The 15,059-nt window shown below is 39.5% G+C and overlaps 1 protein-coding gene across 2 annotated transcripts in view; it reads left to right on the forward strand.

Moving 5' to 3' along the window:
• Positions 1-808: 808 nt before the first annotated feature.
• The window catches only part of KDM1A (lysine demethylase 1A), a 47,893-nt gene continuing 33,642 nt past the window's right edge, over positions 809-15,059 (forward strand). The window contains exons 1-4 of one of the 2 annotated variants that reach the window (XM_035345444.1): positions 809-1,146; positions 3,903-4,068; positions 9,066-9,125; positions 12,625-12,758. In XM_035345444.1, coding sequence (XP_035201335.1) covers positions 859-1,146; positions 3,903-4,068; positions 9,066-9,125; positions 12,625-12,758 — 648 coding nt within the window. In that variant the 5' untranslated portion in view covers positions 809-858. The remainder of the gene's footprint in view (positions 1,147-3,902; positions 4,069-9,065; positions 9,126-12,624; positions 12,759-15,059) is intronic. The other variant, XM_035345445.1, reaches the window with a different exon arrangement.

The following is a 15,059-nucleotide window of genomic DNA, read 5'->3' on the forward strand; positions in this document are numbered from 1 at the left end:
GGGATTTATAAAAAAAGATGGAGAGCGACTCCTTGCCCAGTCAGATAGACAGGACAAGGGGGAATGGTTTTAAACTAAAAGAGGGGAGATTTAGATTAGATGTTAGGAGGAAATTCTTCACTCAGAGGGTGGTGAGGCACTGGAACAGGTTGCCCAGAGAGGCTGTGGCTGCCCCATTCTTGGAGGTGTTCAAGGCCGGGTTAGATGAGGCCCTGGGCAACTTGATCTGGTGGGTGGCATCCCTGTCCATGGCAGGGGGATTGTAACTAGATGATCTTTGGGGTTCCTTCCAACCTAAGCCATTCCATGATTCTCTTATAGGCAAAAATGTTTCCCTTTCACCAGCCTTGGTACGTGTCAGGGCACCTCATGAAGCACACTGTGGACATACTGCTAGCTAGGGCTGCCTAGGGAAGTTTTTTACATTCTGTGGTTGCCAACAGATCTTGCTACTTTTTATCTGGGTTGGATGTATATGTAGGGAAATTGTGGAAGAGGTGCATGCAGAGGTAAATATATGGAATAGGCATAAAAGGGAACCAATAGGCATTGTTTCAGCTTGCTAAAGTAATTGGAGGTTTTTGTGAGACAGGAGATGCAGGGCTGACAGAAACTCTGGTATCTGGCTTCCACACCGCGTCCTTCCGGTTGAGGCACTCGCCGCGCCGCGGAGGCAGCGAGGCTACATCAGCAGGCCCCGGGCCGGAGCGCGAGGACGCCGTTTGCGCATGCGCGGCCAGCCGCCCGTACCAGAGTCCCGGAGTGCGCTCGTCACGCCCCGGAGGTAGCGTAAGGGGGCGGTGCCGGTGGCCGCCTCGCGGCCTCTTTTGTGCAGGCCGGCGCGGGGCGGCCGGGGCGATGCTGTCCGGGGGAAAGAAGGCCGCGGAGGCGGCGGGGGCTGGCGGCGAGGGTGGGCCTGAGGCTCCGGTGCCTCCGTCCGCTGCCGTGGGAGCGCTGGGCTCCTCCGCAGAGGGCGGCGGGACGGCAGAGCGCACTCCTCGAAAGAAGGAGCCGCCGCGGGCCTCGCCCCCGGGCGGTCTGTCCGAGCCGCCCGCCGCCGGCGCAGCCCCGGCACCCGGCGCTGAAACCACGGGCATCGCCGAGACCCCCGAGGGTCGCAGGACCAGCCGCCGCAAGAGGGCCAAAGTAGGTGGAGGGGCGGGGTGGGGGTTTGTCGTGTGTTGGGCGGTGTTGGTCTGGGGAGGGACCTGCGAGTGCCTTGTGCTTCAGCTGCGCTTCAGCTTTCCGTAGGTGAGGTTGGAGAGTTGGTGCGCTGTTTGAGGTGAGATTTAGCTGTGAAATCTACATGTCTTAAGCAGTTTCCAGTAATTTAGGCTCGCGCTATGTCATTTTCACGTTATCCTGGTAATAGAAGAACATTTATTTTATGTGACAATTTTACTTGTAGACATTGTTACAGAAGACTTTGAATAATTTGGGCGTGCCCACAGCTGGTTGTTTTTGATATGGAAGCTGAATTTACTTGTTACGGACTGTTGTGCTGTAGCATGGAGTGTCTTGCTTTTCAGAGTATTTTTACATGACATGGTAGCCAGACTGATCCTTTGCATGTAGGAACTGTCAAATGAGGTTAAGCTAGTGCAGCCTCGGAGGTAGCATACCTGTTTTTTTCTTACTTTCTAATGCTCTGTTAGCAAGTAAGAATTACTGCATTATTTGTGGTTGTGTTTTGGTGATGCTTCTCTGCATTGATGCTATCAGTTAAATAAGGACATTAATCTCTTGTAGCACGGTATTCCCATAATCACTTCAAGTTAGCACAAGGTGTCACTGTATTAATCAGTGTAAATGTTTCTGTTGTGAAATCAGTTGAGGAGCTTTTCCAGCTTGATTGCTCTCTGAAAGCTGTGGGAGCTCAGGAAAGAAGGGAGTCTTCAGAGGGCTTTGAGGCAGTTAGTTTCTGTTGGTTTCAAGTACCTGTGATGCTGTGTATTTGAAAGAGAACAGATAATTGAGCGTGTTAGTGTTTTACTGAACTTAGGCTTTGTCCTGCACAGACTTTACAATGTGGCTTTGAATTGTTCCCATTAATGTCCTTCCATAATAAGCAGACTTTGTAAAAGTGAAAGACTTGTTATTCTTGAGATGAGCAATGCAGTGTTCATCGCATGGTAGAAGCTGACCTGTAGGCTGTTGTAGGGACTCTAGCAAATGCTTTCTGTTTAGCTTTCCAGTGGCCACATATTGCAATAATTACTTTTTCGTTTCCAGTAGCCAGGGAAATTTAGTAGCAATATACAAAATTTTTTTATTTTGAAAAATGGTTCAGAAAAAGCATCTGTTTTTAGTTTCTCCTGGGATTTCCATGTTCATTTTAGTTAGAGCAAGCTTTCTTCTGAAACTAGTAAGTTATTTCTTTTTACTGGAGAACAGAACAAAATATATAGCTGATAGGAAAAGGCAAGTGAGGATTATTTTATCTGTTACTTGAATCTTCACTGTATGTGATCAGATGTTTCCTTTGCTATTTGCTCCCTTTTATCTTCAGAGGATTATCATTTAATTATTTTGGGTCTTAGATTTAAACAAGAAGAAGGCATGGGAGCAGAGACTGAAGACAGGATTGGAAGGCATGTAGTGGACCTCCTTGTTTGGCTACAGTGGACTGTGAGATAGGCACAGTCCATCCCACATGCCTGCAGTTATAACTCTCTTCATCGATGGAAGAACCATGAAGTATGGTGTGGATAGCTCTTAAGCACAATATTTGTGTTACTGAGTTTTTTCCAGGCTGCTGGACAACTTTTTGGTAGTGCTTTTTGATTTGCATTTTGTTTGAACTCTTCACGTTTAATATCTGCTCTGTGGTCAGATACTCAGTAAGTTCAAACTTCATTCTGAATTATCATCAGTGATCTTGTTTTGCCTTGTATCTTCTCCTTGGCACTCATTTTAGTTCTGTAAGTTATCGCTAGCAAAGCACTTAAACCAAATTTGCAGGTGTGAGTGGTGCTATGGTCATCTCTGATACCCCCTCTGAAGTATGACCCTTGTGTCTTGAAGTCTTAATTGAGAGGTGGCCAAATCCAACATAGAGTTTTGAAGAGACACTGCAAAACTGGAGTGCTGGAGAGAAATGTAGAGGGGCATTTTTCAGATTTTGATATATGTGGGGGCACTTATGAGAAAAGCTAGAAAGCATTGTAAATTACAGCAGTAAAAGTATTGGAGAACCAGAGCAAGAGAGATCAAGTGAAGTCTGGTTGTGTGTTTATTTATTTATTTATTTATTTATTTATTTTCTTTTTAAGTAGGTTTGAACTATAAGGCATTTGGGAGCTAGTTACAGCTTGTTCTAGCAAGTAAAAGCTCTAAACTGAAAACAGGAGAGAGGTTTTTCTGTTGAGCCACCAGTGTGACCACTCTGGACAAGAGGCAAATGTGACCCTCTGTACCAGGGGAGGTTTTCCAGTAGAGAGAATATGTGTGCAAGCTATGTTTCTGGGAACATAGCTTCTGTGGGAAGAATTATGTACAGTTCTTATTAGCCTTGTTTGACAGATAGATTCAAATTATAGGTGGGACCCATCCATTGTTTCATCCTTGAGTTTAACAGGGAAGTGAAGGTAGGGGAGAAAACTACAGAGGTTAAATCATGAAGCAGACTTAACAGATGCATATAGACTAGCCTAGATTTTGGGAAAAACTCTTCCTGTTGGACAGTCAAGTGCTGAAGACAGGTTCTTTAGTGGAGGTGAAAATGTGGAACTTGTTAAGCTGTTGAAGACCTGTATAACATGGTGCCTAAGATAAGACTCTGGACAGGGTACCTCAGGCCTTTTCTTTGAGTCTGTATGCAACAAAATTGCTTATCAGGTTCATTTTATTATTGGACTTGCAGACATCTTAATTATGCTTATAGTCTGTTGTGCTTCCTACAGGTGGAGTATAGAGAAATGGATGAAAGTCTTGCAAACCTATCAGAAGATGAGTATTATTCTGAAGAAGAGAGAAATGCTAAAGCTGAGAAAGAGAAAAAGCTGCCACCACCACCTCCACCAGTTCCTGCAGAAGAAGAGAATGAAAGTGAGCCAGAAGAGCCATCCGGTAAGTAAAGAGAGACCTTCTCTAGTAGCACTATATATGTGTTTTGTTGCTAGAAATAAAGTGTGGCCACATGCAGCATGATGAATCCTGTGTCTGGTTTTGATTGTTCTATGCTTTTTAGTTTTCTTGCCCCATGTGTAGAAGGAGGGTAAAAATGTGGAAGAGTAGCCTAATGAAGATAGTAATGTGAGTGATATAATCCTAAACTAAGCTAAACCTCTCATACTATATTATTGTAATCCTTATTAACTTGACTTAAGAAGCTCCTTGGCCAGAATAGCTGCTTTGGCACTTATCTGCCACACCTGCTCAAGTGCAAATATTAATTTATTTGAGAGAAATGATGTTAGATTTATTAGGGGATTGCTGTTCAGGAGAGCTGATTTAATCCATAGAGATTTTTGTGGTTTTCAATTACGGATCTCATCTTAATTTCTGGTTGGACACTGCTTAAACTTCAGTACCTTCCTCATTACTTTTGACAGAGTTACAAAGCTTTGCTTTACGCTGGAAGGGCTAGTCTTATTTATGAAGCAGATACTGGATTTTATGGCATTAGCAGTACCCTATCCATTCTTTACCTCTGTATTTACAGCTACCACCATTTGGACTCCTGTTGGTGTATCACAGTAGTGTTCACAAAATCATGCTCTTGCAAAGTTTTAGCGGTCAGATTTCACAATATAGTGTAAGTGCTCATTGGTTTTAGACGGTAGTTGAAATCTAATAGTTGAACTTCTGCTGGTTAATCACCGATTTGAATAATAGTTGGTCTTCTGTTCTGCTCTTAATGAGCTGCTTTTTGTCAGGTAGGTTTGAGCATGTAGACAACATGGCTGTTCTCACTTTGGAGATACCGACAGTTTCAAGAAATAATTTTAAAATCACAACTGTGTTTTATCTGTTGAAATTGCCCCTGTAATCTCTCTTCGGTGTGGGTGTTGGCTACTGACTTGATACAGGAACACTATAGCTCATGTGCTTGAAATGATAAAATTGCTCGCTGCCCCTAGTTGTGGGAAATCTATATGAAAAATGGAATTTTAATAGGTATAATTAAGCAAGTATCTTAAGTTTATTATTTAACTTACCCTAGACTTTGGGTTTAATTCATGAGATAATATTAAAACACTCTCTGTATTTCTCATGTGCCGTTTTGTACCTAGAAGAATGATCATATAATTCAGTTTAAGGCATCATCAATGCAGGACAGCATCCTTTCTTGTGGAGGAGGAAACATAGGCAGTGATAGACTCATGCTGCATTGTACATACCACAGTCCATTAAGCACTTGTTCTGCAGGCACCGTGTTTAGTCACCTAGATGAAAATCAATTTTAAATCAGGCCATATCTAGATGGCTAGAAATAACAGTTTCAGGTCATTATATCCTTGCTAGAAATCATGAATATATGCATGTTGGAGTGATGTAGGACCAGCGTATGAAATAAGACATTTTCAGTTGTCATTCCCTAGTTAGTGTTAATGTGTTGTTAAAGGCTTTTGAAGGTGTGCATGTTAGTGCTTTTTTTTTGTCTCTTTGTTTTCTAAAATGCAGGCATCAGAGCATCAGCTCATCTTATGTTGGATGTTCAAGTATGCTGAAAGTTGTTATTTAAAACATTAGCAAGAAAAGGCATATAGTCTGCTGTGTATTCTCATAGAAACGATTATAACTGAGCTTTTCTCTGTCACTTTTTTGAAGCAGAAACAAGTGTTCGATAAGAAATATTAAATAGAACATCAATGCTAGGGCTGGGTTACATTTTGAAAATTAAGCAAGATAAAAAATTTAGCTTGTATATTACTGTTCTTTTATTCTCAGTGCAGGCCATAATAATTTCACTTGTGTATATATATAGCCTGCCAAAATACAGGTAACATTGTAAGGATGTAAAGTCGTTGTGTTTTAGGTTGTTACCTTTTGTGTTCAGAGTGCAAACAAAGATGTAAATGTTAACAATAGCTGGTATTTCATTAGTCTGTACTCATAGAAAGTTCACGTTAGAAGCAAAGTTAAGCTTCACACTTCAGGTCATAGTGAAATGTTGGTCTTACTGGGGTTGGGTTCCATTAATATGTTCAGCTGTGGTGAACTACAGATGTTTTGATTATGCAGATTGTTGTAGTCTGGATTTGCAAGATTTGCTACACATTAGAAAGTATTTGATGATTAATATAAGGTAATTTACTTAAAATATCTCTACTTTTTATTTGGGAAATATTTTCTGATAGTAAAAAAAAAAATCTGGTGCTGAATGATATTTGAGTTCTTGTTTGCCAGTATCCCTTTTGAAATTGAGGAGTTTGCCGCTTTTGTTTTTCTCTTCTAAGGATCTTTTTTGTTTGTCTCTACCAAATCAGATTTTCATTTTTGTACCTCCTGAAGTTTTCCTTAATCAGCTCCTGTCTTAAGTTTTGTTAGTATTCTTACTTTCTAGTGATCTTGTTTCTAGCTGCTGTCTTCCAAAGAACTGTGAGCCCAAATACGGTTCAGATTATTGTAAAGTGAGTAGTCAGACTTGATGGTGCTTTGTCTCTGCCTTTTCATCTGAATTGTCCGGTTTCCTATTAAGATTTATTACTTGGTTTTAGCCATCCTTTGCTGCTATTCTTTATTTTAATGCAGTGTATGATTTTATGAAGCGGACCAAAATGAAATAGACTCTTCCTGACCGTATTCCAGGTTACCGTTCAGTTCATGGTCCATTATTCTGTTGCCTTGACTCTTTCAGCAGATTCTGTTCCTGCAAGTCATGTTCAACTGCAATACTTCGGTGTTAAATGGATTAGTAGTTTGCTTGCTGTTTTGTTCCTTCGCAGGTGGAATATGACTTCCTTACTGTGAAGGAGAATCTGAGTGCTAGTGTGCCTTGTTTACGTTTCCCTACTCAGACTGGATAGTGTTTAGAATTGTGTCAAAGCAAGCAGTAATTAGTAATACTTTTTGACTTAATAACAGCTAAACAATTTTCTGTATTAACACAAGAAAACATTGACTTCTTTTTGTAGTGATACTAAGAGCAGTTTTGTCCCCTCTACTCGCTGTCTGTGATAATAAATGCCACAGGCTGATGTCTGCATCTTTGCAATTCCTTAACTTAGGAAGATGAAAGTGTAACTTTTAGTGTAATGTAATGGCTTATGCTGGAGTGTAAGTATTGATGTTTGATTTATTTTACTCTCTTCCAAGAATGGAAGCAGGTCCTGTAATGCTGGAATAAGCTCCCTGCAAAGTAAAGTACTTAAAATGTAAGTGAAGTTAGGAATTTTATCTTGGTGTTGCAGATGCATTATTCTAGAGAATCCCAGTTTGGGACTTCTGAAGTCTGTCAAAATGCAAATATTTGTCACAATCTCTTTTGTGAGTGTGAACTTCCCTGCTTGTAGGCTGTTGCTAATAAATTGCTTTTGTTCCTCTACTGTAACTGAGTGAAAGTGGCCTCCTTGTTTCAGAGCCATATTAAGCAATATGGTAGACAATCCTTTTGAAGCTAATTAAGGTTTTAGAAGCCTGGTTCTTGAAATTGTAGTACCCTAAGGCACTCAGGATACTCAATAAGTCTGCGGGGATCTTTACAGAATTATACTAAAACTGTTTGAAACCTTGTTTATTATTTTAGTTTTATTTGTAGATGTATAATGTTACAGCATGCTCAATGTGCATCTAGATTATCAAAGTATGAGGACATTTGGTTCATTAGCTTAGATGAAATTAAACCATTTTTTATTAAGTTAGGGTATCCCCTGAGAGCTTTGAATTTTATTTGGCAAAATTGTTCACCAAGTCCCTAGCTGTAGAGTAATCTTAACAATTGTGCATTCAGCCTCAGCTTAGACCTTGCCTTCATGTGTTTGAAGATGGCACTTTGAGTGGTTGTGGTCTAGGAAGTGACCATTTACTGCCTTGACTTCAGAAAACACCCCACTTGCTGACAGTTAAAGCACTTGGTTTGAAGTAGCTTTAATACAGGTGTAGATGGGTGAACAGTGCTCAGTGGTCTTGGTAGTGTTCCATGGTTTCTGTTCTCTGGAGGCGATGATTTTAGACCAATTATTTGGTTGTAGAAATGAATATCACTTATGAGCTAAACTGCGAGCTAGCTGCTTCTGTGAAGATTAGCAGCATGAAGGCGGCTATGTATATTAGCTTTATTTCTGTAGACATCATAGCTGTACTTATCTCTGTTTTAGAAATACTCTGTTCTAAGTTGTGCTGGCGTCCTATCAAGGCTGCTGTTTAGGACTTAGAGTCAGGCTAAGGTAATTTAGAGACTTGTTCATAACTTGCAGATGAGTGCTTTGCCTTTCCTTGTGTTTCCAGCTCTGGATACATTGAAAGGCTGATGTCTTTCAATGGTGGGTATTGATTACATTAGTGATCTGTGGATCAGCAGTATTGACATATACTTGACTTCAGAGGTTGTGTTTGTTAGAGTATTGCTGGTGTATCGAGGGCTCTGAAGCCAAGGTTCTGAACCTTTCGTGTAAAGTCCCTTTATCAACCTTCAAGGAGAGTTTTTGTAGCAAGAAGGGAAGAGGCTCTCTTGAAAGTAAGAGGCTTTTCAGAATGGTTCAAACTATCCCCTAGCATATGGGGAGATGCAGGAGTCTCAAGGGAAAAATTGTCAAATTCTTATGGTTCTGATGGTATCCATCTACCCCATCTTGGCAGTAAGAAATGTAATCTTGTTATTCAAATTCTAGCCATTAATGAAGTTGATCCTAAGTATTTCGCCCCTAGGAATGCTACATATTGTGTTCTTTTTTTATGTCCCAAACAAGTCTGATGTGAAGGATCCAGTAACACGGGTAACACCTTAGAAGACCACAGAGTTCGGTGCCCTGGACCTAGGTTCATGAAAATGGGATTCTCAGAAAATGGGTTTAGTTAGTTAGTGAAATTTAATACCTAAAACGCCAACTGCCAGGCCTTTATGTCCAGTATGGTTTAACTTATGGAGTAAGGTCCCTGAGTTCTCCTCTTTCCTTCCACAGGGCAAGCAGGAGGACTTCAAGACGACAATTCTGGAGGGTATGGAGACGGCCAAGCATCAGGTGAGGGTGGCGTTTGATGCTTGCCACTTAGGAGCAAGAGCCGCCAAGCTAGGAAGTGATGCTTGCAAGTGCGCATGGGTGTGGGTGTCCAAAACTTAGGAAGAGATGCAGGAGTTGTTTACTCACCTGTTCAAAAAAAAAAAACGGGGGGGGGGGGGTATTTTTCAAAAAACAGTTGAGATCTGTAGTGACTACAGAAAAGGACACTGACCTATGTTGAAATGTCTCAGGCCGATCTCTCATCCCTCCTTTCCTCTCCATGTTCAGAGGAGTCCAGACATGCAAAAAGATAATTCTTATCTTGACAGTTTTTAACAGAGTATCGTAGAAAATACATGGGCTTCAGCACAGTAGTCCTTTTTTTTTTTTTTCTCGAATTTGCTGAAGAAACGTAGTGAGCAGTACCTTTCTTTCCTTTTTTTTTTTTTTTTTAAGGGATTGAGTTTGATATGTGTCCCAGTGGTTAACTCAGGAGATCTATCTGTTGGGGAGGTCAGTTGTCTGCTTTTCAGTGGACTGGGTGGCGAATTGTGTTCAACATTTGATCTAACTACTGATGTCAGCAGTATGCACTTGTTGTTTAATTCACATAATTTATATCCTTACTCCTAAATACTTAGATTGCTGCTGAAAATCATCCTCCAAATCTGCCACTTTCACTCTCACATGAGGAATGAGGATTAGGGTTTTAAGCAGAGGAGTTGAAGGCTCCAGAATCGTTTCTGTACCTTCAAGGTGCTATTTTTGAAGCAAATGCAAATTGAGAAAATTCATCTATGTGTGCATCCTTGCTGTTTATGTAAAGGAATGTATGTTTTGGTTCTTATAATTCATACAGAATCACTCAATTTCTGAATATTACAGATAGTGGACTTGAGGATGCATTGCCTATTTCATTTTTAGGCAAGCATTCACTGCTTGGAAATTCTGCATAATATGCATTACATACATACTTTGAGGGTTTGCTTCAGCCATTGACTGATTCCTTAGCCAAATAACTTTCCTTTGGAGTGTTTTTCATCTGCAGATGTTTCAGTAAGTCTTTAAATGAGCAGTAGCCCTCAGGATTTCTTCTGCGGGGGAAAAAGACTATCAAAATTTCAGTACACTGGTTGCTGATACTGGATGTCAGGAAGTGGCGTGTATCTGAATGTGTGCAGAAGAGTTGATAATTGAGTCTAGGCAGAGTCATTCTTATGCTCTTTACTAAGTTGCCTGCCCCGAGGAAAGCATATGCAATTCTGAATGTGTACTCCTTTTAAAATGTTGCTTTTGTGAAATGCAAAATAATAAGGTGGGGGGCAGGGCAGGGGGACGATTTTATCTGTGTGAAAGTCATTTAACTTGGAGATGTGTAGTTGCAAAAGTAAATTCAAGGACATTAAGTTTTTAACATCTTCTGGTAGTTGGATCAGATAAAGTGGTCTCTTTGCTCATAATACATAGGCTTTTCCTAAATTCTGATGTCAAAACCTGTTTTGTTTTTTGGCGAAACTCTAAATACCAGCACTCATCTTGAGCTGTTACTAAGATTTTTAATTTTACAGTTTGGGTGTAGTCATAAAATGTGTGAATTTAAAACAAACAAAAATGGCAAAAGAACCAGAGTTCTCTGCTAGTTGGTCACTGCATGGCAGTCGATACTTCTAAAAAGTATCTTGAGAATGCCCATTCATTTTAGCCTAAGCTTGTAGAGTGAGTCAGGTAGTTAGGCATTTTCAATCTTCCTTTAATTGGCCATTCTCTAAAAAGCATGCTGCTGAGCTTTTTGCTAACAGTTCATGATTAATTCATGATGCCTTAACATCTGTTACATTAAAAAAGTATCAGAGAATGGTAAACTTTGGTTTGCTTTACATGTAATGTTATAGAGATAATGGTTCAGCATATACATTCATATATAGGTGTTTGCGCATTTGGTACAATGTTAGGCTAAAGGACAGATAAAGGGATGAGGATTGTTTGTTACTGGAGAAGCTGAAGCTAGCACTGCTATGCAGTTCTCTTCCATAGCTGAGTATTACTGTCCAGAAGCATTACTGGTGTGTCATCATTTCCTATTATTAATTTTAATTTACTTTCTTGCAGGGCTTTATAGCCTATGCTTTTAATTTCCTCTTGTCAAATTCCTGTAAGTAATTATAGACAGTTTTCTTTACTTTGGACCATCACACAGCTAGTTCTTCTAATCTTTGCTTGTGAGTAAATTTTGTTACCTTCACGAACATTTTTTTGCTTACTTTTTTTTCTTCACCTCTGGGAAGTAAAAATGCTAATGATGTGTATGGTTGCACCAGAACCAAAGGAAGAGAATTGCTGCATTTCCTCAGTACAGTGGCATGGGCATCTCTGCACTTCAGACTTTAAAAAGGGTCTCTTGGTTAGTGGAATACATGCTGTGAGCTTATATATTCTGTGATACTTACTGCAATTTTCAACAATTCCAGTTTCAGCAAATGATCTTAACCTTGCTGCATTTCTTGTGTTCTTTCCCCCTTCGGGATGTATTGGCTTATATCTTTCAAGACCTCTCTTCTGTCTGTCTTGATCTTAAGTCACTTCCTTAGACATCTGAGACTTACATAGTTCTTGCTGTATTTGACATCTCAATATTTTGTTTTGCTCGCTGTGCCTGCAAGATTCACTCTGTGCTCCATTTATGCTGTAGCACTTTATGCAACTTCAGTGCTTTATGCTTTGGTTTGTTGCTTTATATAACATTCTAATGAAATTGGAGCATGTAAGGTACCATAACTATATTATTAGTTCACAGCCAGTGTTTTTGTTTGAATTATGAGGTGTACCGGTGCCTTTATGAACAAAGTATTTTCACATAAAATGTCTACTGTTTAACATTATTTTACACACGGAGACTTCAACATGAAAAGGTAGAAATCTGTTGTTGTTGATAGGTAGTACTTGGGGGGGGGGGGAGGGTTCTAGGAATAGCACAAGTAGGATTATATTTCATTGCAGTGCATGTTGTGCATATGTATAAAAATGCAAAAGTACCTAAGATGGATTCCTCTAGTTTGAGGAGAAGATCAGTGCAAATTAAACCCTTGGAAAGCAGGTGAGAAGGGCTGTTGTGCTTGTATCTTATATGTCTTTGGGTTTTGAATGGGCTCCTAAATGTTTTTCAAACTCTGACAGAAACTAGAAACTACACAAATGAAGGACAGCATCTAAAACAGCTATGATTTATTGATATTTTGCTATCTTTGCATTCTGCTGTCCCCTTTTATTTTTCAGGTTGTTTTTGCCATAGTATAGCTTTTTCATTAACCCTAGATGATATCTGTAATTCAAAGAACTGTTGATGTGGGAAGCAGCACGTCCTACAGAAACAAATAAAAACTAAGTGAAAGCATGTCATGAAATCAACCACCGTGTCACCTCATGGCTATTCTAGATACATTAGCTAGGAAAGGTAGGGTAAAAAATACTCATGTAGCAGTTCCTTTACAGTGCTTGTAGACAACTTGTCTTTTTATTGTAGGTGTGGAGGGCGCAGCTTTCCAGAGTAGACTTCCACATGACCGTATGACATCTCAAGAAGCTGCCTGCTTCCCTGATATAATCAGTGGGCCACAGCAGACCCAGAAGGTGTTTCTGTACATCAGGAACCGCACCGTAAGTGTATTGTAAAAGTATTGCTGATAAAGTTATAGGGCATTTGTGTAGCAGAGTACCTTGCAAAGAGTTTTTGGCAGTTACCATGTCTAATAATTAGTAGATGTTTGCGTTTCTGGTGGTGGTGTTTCATTTCTGGCATCCTGTCATGCTCTAAGTTGCTAAAGAAGGTATTACTCAGTTCTCAATTAAGGCAGTGCTCTGAAACTGTATTTAATCTATAGCGTATTTGCAATATCCAAAACATGGTCATAATGCCCTCAAAACTATGTGATTGAGCTCATACAGTTTTTAAAAAGCAAACAAATAGAAAACTGGTATGAATGCTCTATTTTTGGTCTCAGCTTAAAGTTTCAGTAGAATACTTATATTATTGCTTAGAATAAGGTAAAAAAAAAAAACTGTCAGCTTTTACATATTTTTTTACTTAGAATTCTGTTGATGTGCTCAGACATCAAGTCAGTCGTTGCGTATTCTCAGAATGGAATAGTTACTTTTCAACTTGAATTTCATAAGAGTTGTCTCTATTGAACAAATGAAAGTCTGCTTCTGAATGTTTGTAGAATCTCTGCTCGATATAAAACTTCCATGCTACTTAAAAACAAAGAAGATGCAATGTTAAGGTAATTAGTTGGAGAGGTTATTCAAGCATGCCTGAAGTTTAAACCTTAATAAAACTTAAACAATAGTACTGTCTTTGGCGATTCTTTTAAATTGTGAGTGTTTTTAGATTCCTCAGCATGCAAACAAGATTCATCGCTTTCCCCTGTACTTAAAGTGTTTTAGAAAACATCATGTTAGAAAAATCAATAGTAGTAAAGCAAAAAAAAAAAAAAAAAACTTTTAATTTTTTTATTGGTACCATATTTAAGAGAGAAAACAACTTACAAACCATTTAATAAAGCTTCATGCTGAAAATCTTTGGGAAAGCAGCCTTTCTTGACCATAAGACAATGGAATTTTTGTCTGCGTTCCCATCCTTTTTTCACAGATTTTAGATTGTCAAGGGGCATCACAGTCTATTAATGACAGTAGCACCCAATGCTTGAAGAATTACTCAGTTGAAATTTAGGCATTGTGGGCATTGTCATGTGCAGAGTGTGACTACTAAGTTCCCAGTGAAAGTTCTCTCTAACCGAAGTTGTAACCCTTGGAGGGAAGTCATGAGACATGTTTGTGAAGACCACTTAAGAAACAGAGTCATCAAAATTCTAGCAGCATAAAAACAGACCAAGGGAAGCAAAAAAAAATTAATAACGGTTTGCACAATGTGTACAGTGATAAATCCCTTTACAAACGCATGAGAAACAGAAGCCTTCCACTGACACTAAGAAATTACTAGGATTTAAAGGAATGCTTGGAAGGAGAATTTGCAGGACTGCATTAGCAAAAATGTGTCATTGATCTTCTGGCCTTAATTGCTATGGAGGAGCTTAGAGAAGTTCCTAGGCAGGAATCCCTTTCTTGATTGGACTTCAGTGGATCTTCAGTCAGGCTAGCAGAAGTCGTAGAATAGCAGATCAGGTGAGTGGTAGTATAAACCCAGTGCCCAGCAAAACTCTGGAAGAGCTATGAACTGCAGCATGCATCCTCTTGCTTATAGCTGGCATATTACCAAGGAAATTGAAAATATTGACAAGGGCATGAATACTCGGTTCCAAGGAGTTAGACTAGTGAGTCTGATATTTCCAATGGTAACAAATACAGAATCGAGTGCATGACCTGGTTAGTGAAAACATAGTTTGGAATGCTAATGGTAGGCTTTATAAAGGAAGGTCATACTTTTATGATCCACCTGAGTTCTTTGAAGGATTCTGTAAGAAAGTGGGCAAAGGAGATCCAGCTCATGTGATCTTCTATATCCCCTGTAACACCCCTCCCCCCATGCTGTGAAATCCCATGCTAAATTACTGTTAGTTGAAACATATCATGCCTTTAGAAATCTTGTAAGGCCTGCACTGGTCAGTGTATTTATAAAGGTTTAGTTTTAAAAATCAGAACTTTTAAAAGAGATGATCATTTGTTGCACATACCAAGTTATTTTAGGTCATAAAATTAGGAGCAGCTGCAAAAAAATGCTAAAGTCTCTTATGTGTAACTGGATGATAATGTAGCAGTTGAAATCAATTTTAAATAAAAGTAAAGTTACATGGGTTGCCCTCCCAAATTATATGGAAACTTTCCTCCTCATTATGCTTGTATAATCTCCATTTTGTGTTATCTATGAGAAACTGAGAAGTTCACTAGTGTAATTGCAGAGAAATATCCCAAGAGTAATTTTGGAATGTAAAATGGTGTGAA

Source organism: Oxyura jamaicensis, chromosome 23, assembly GCF_011077185.1.
Source record: "Oxyura jamaicensis isolate SHBP4307 breed ruddy duck chromosome 23, BPBGC_Ojam_1.0, whole genome shotgun sequence".
NCBI lineage: Eukaryota > Metazoa > Chordata > Aves > Anseriformes > Anatidae > Oxyura > Oxyura jamaicensis.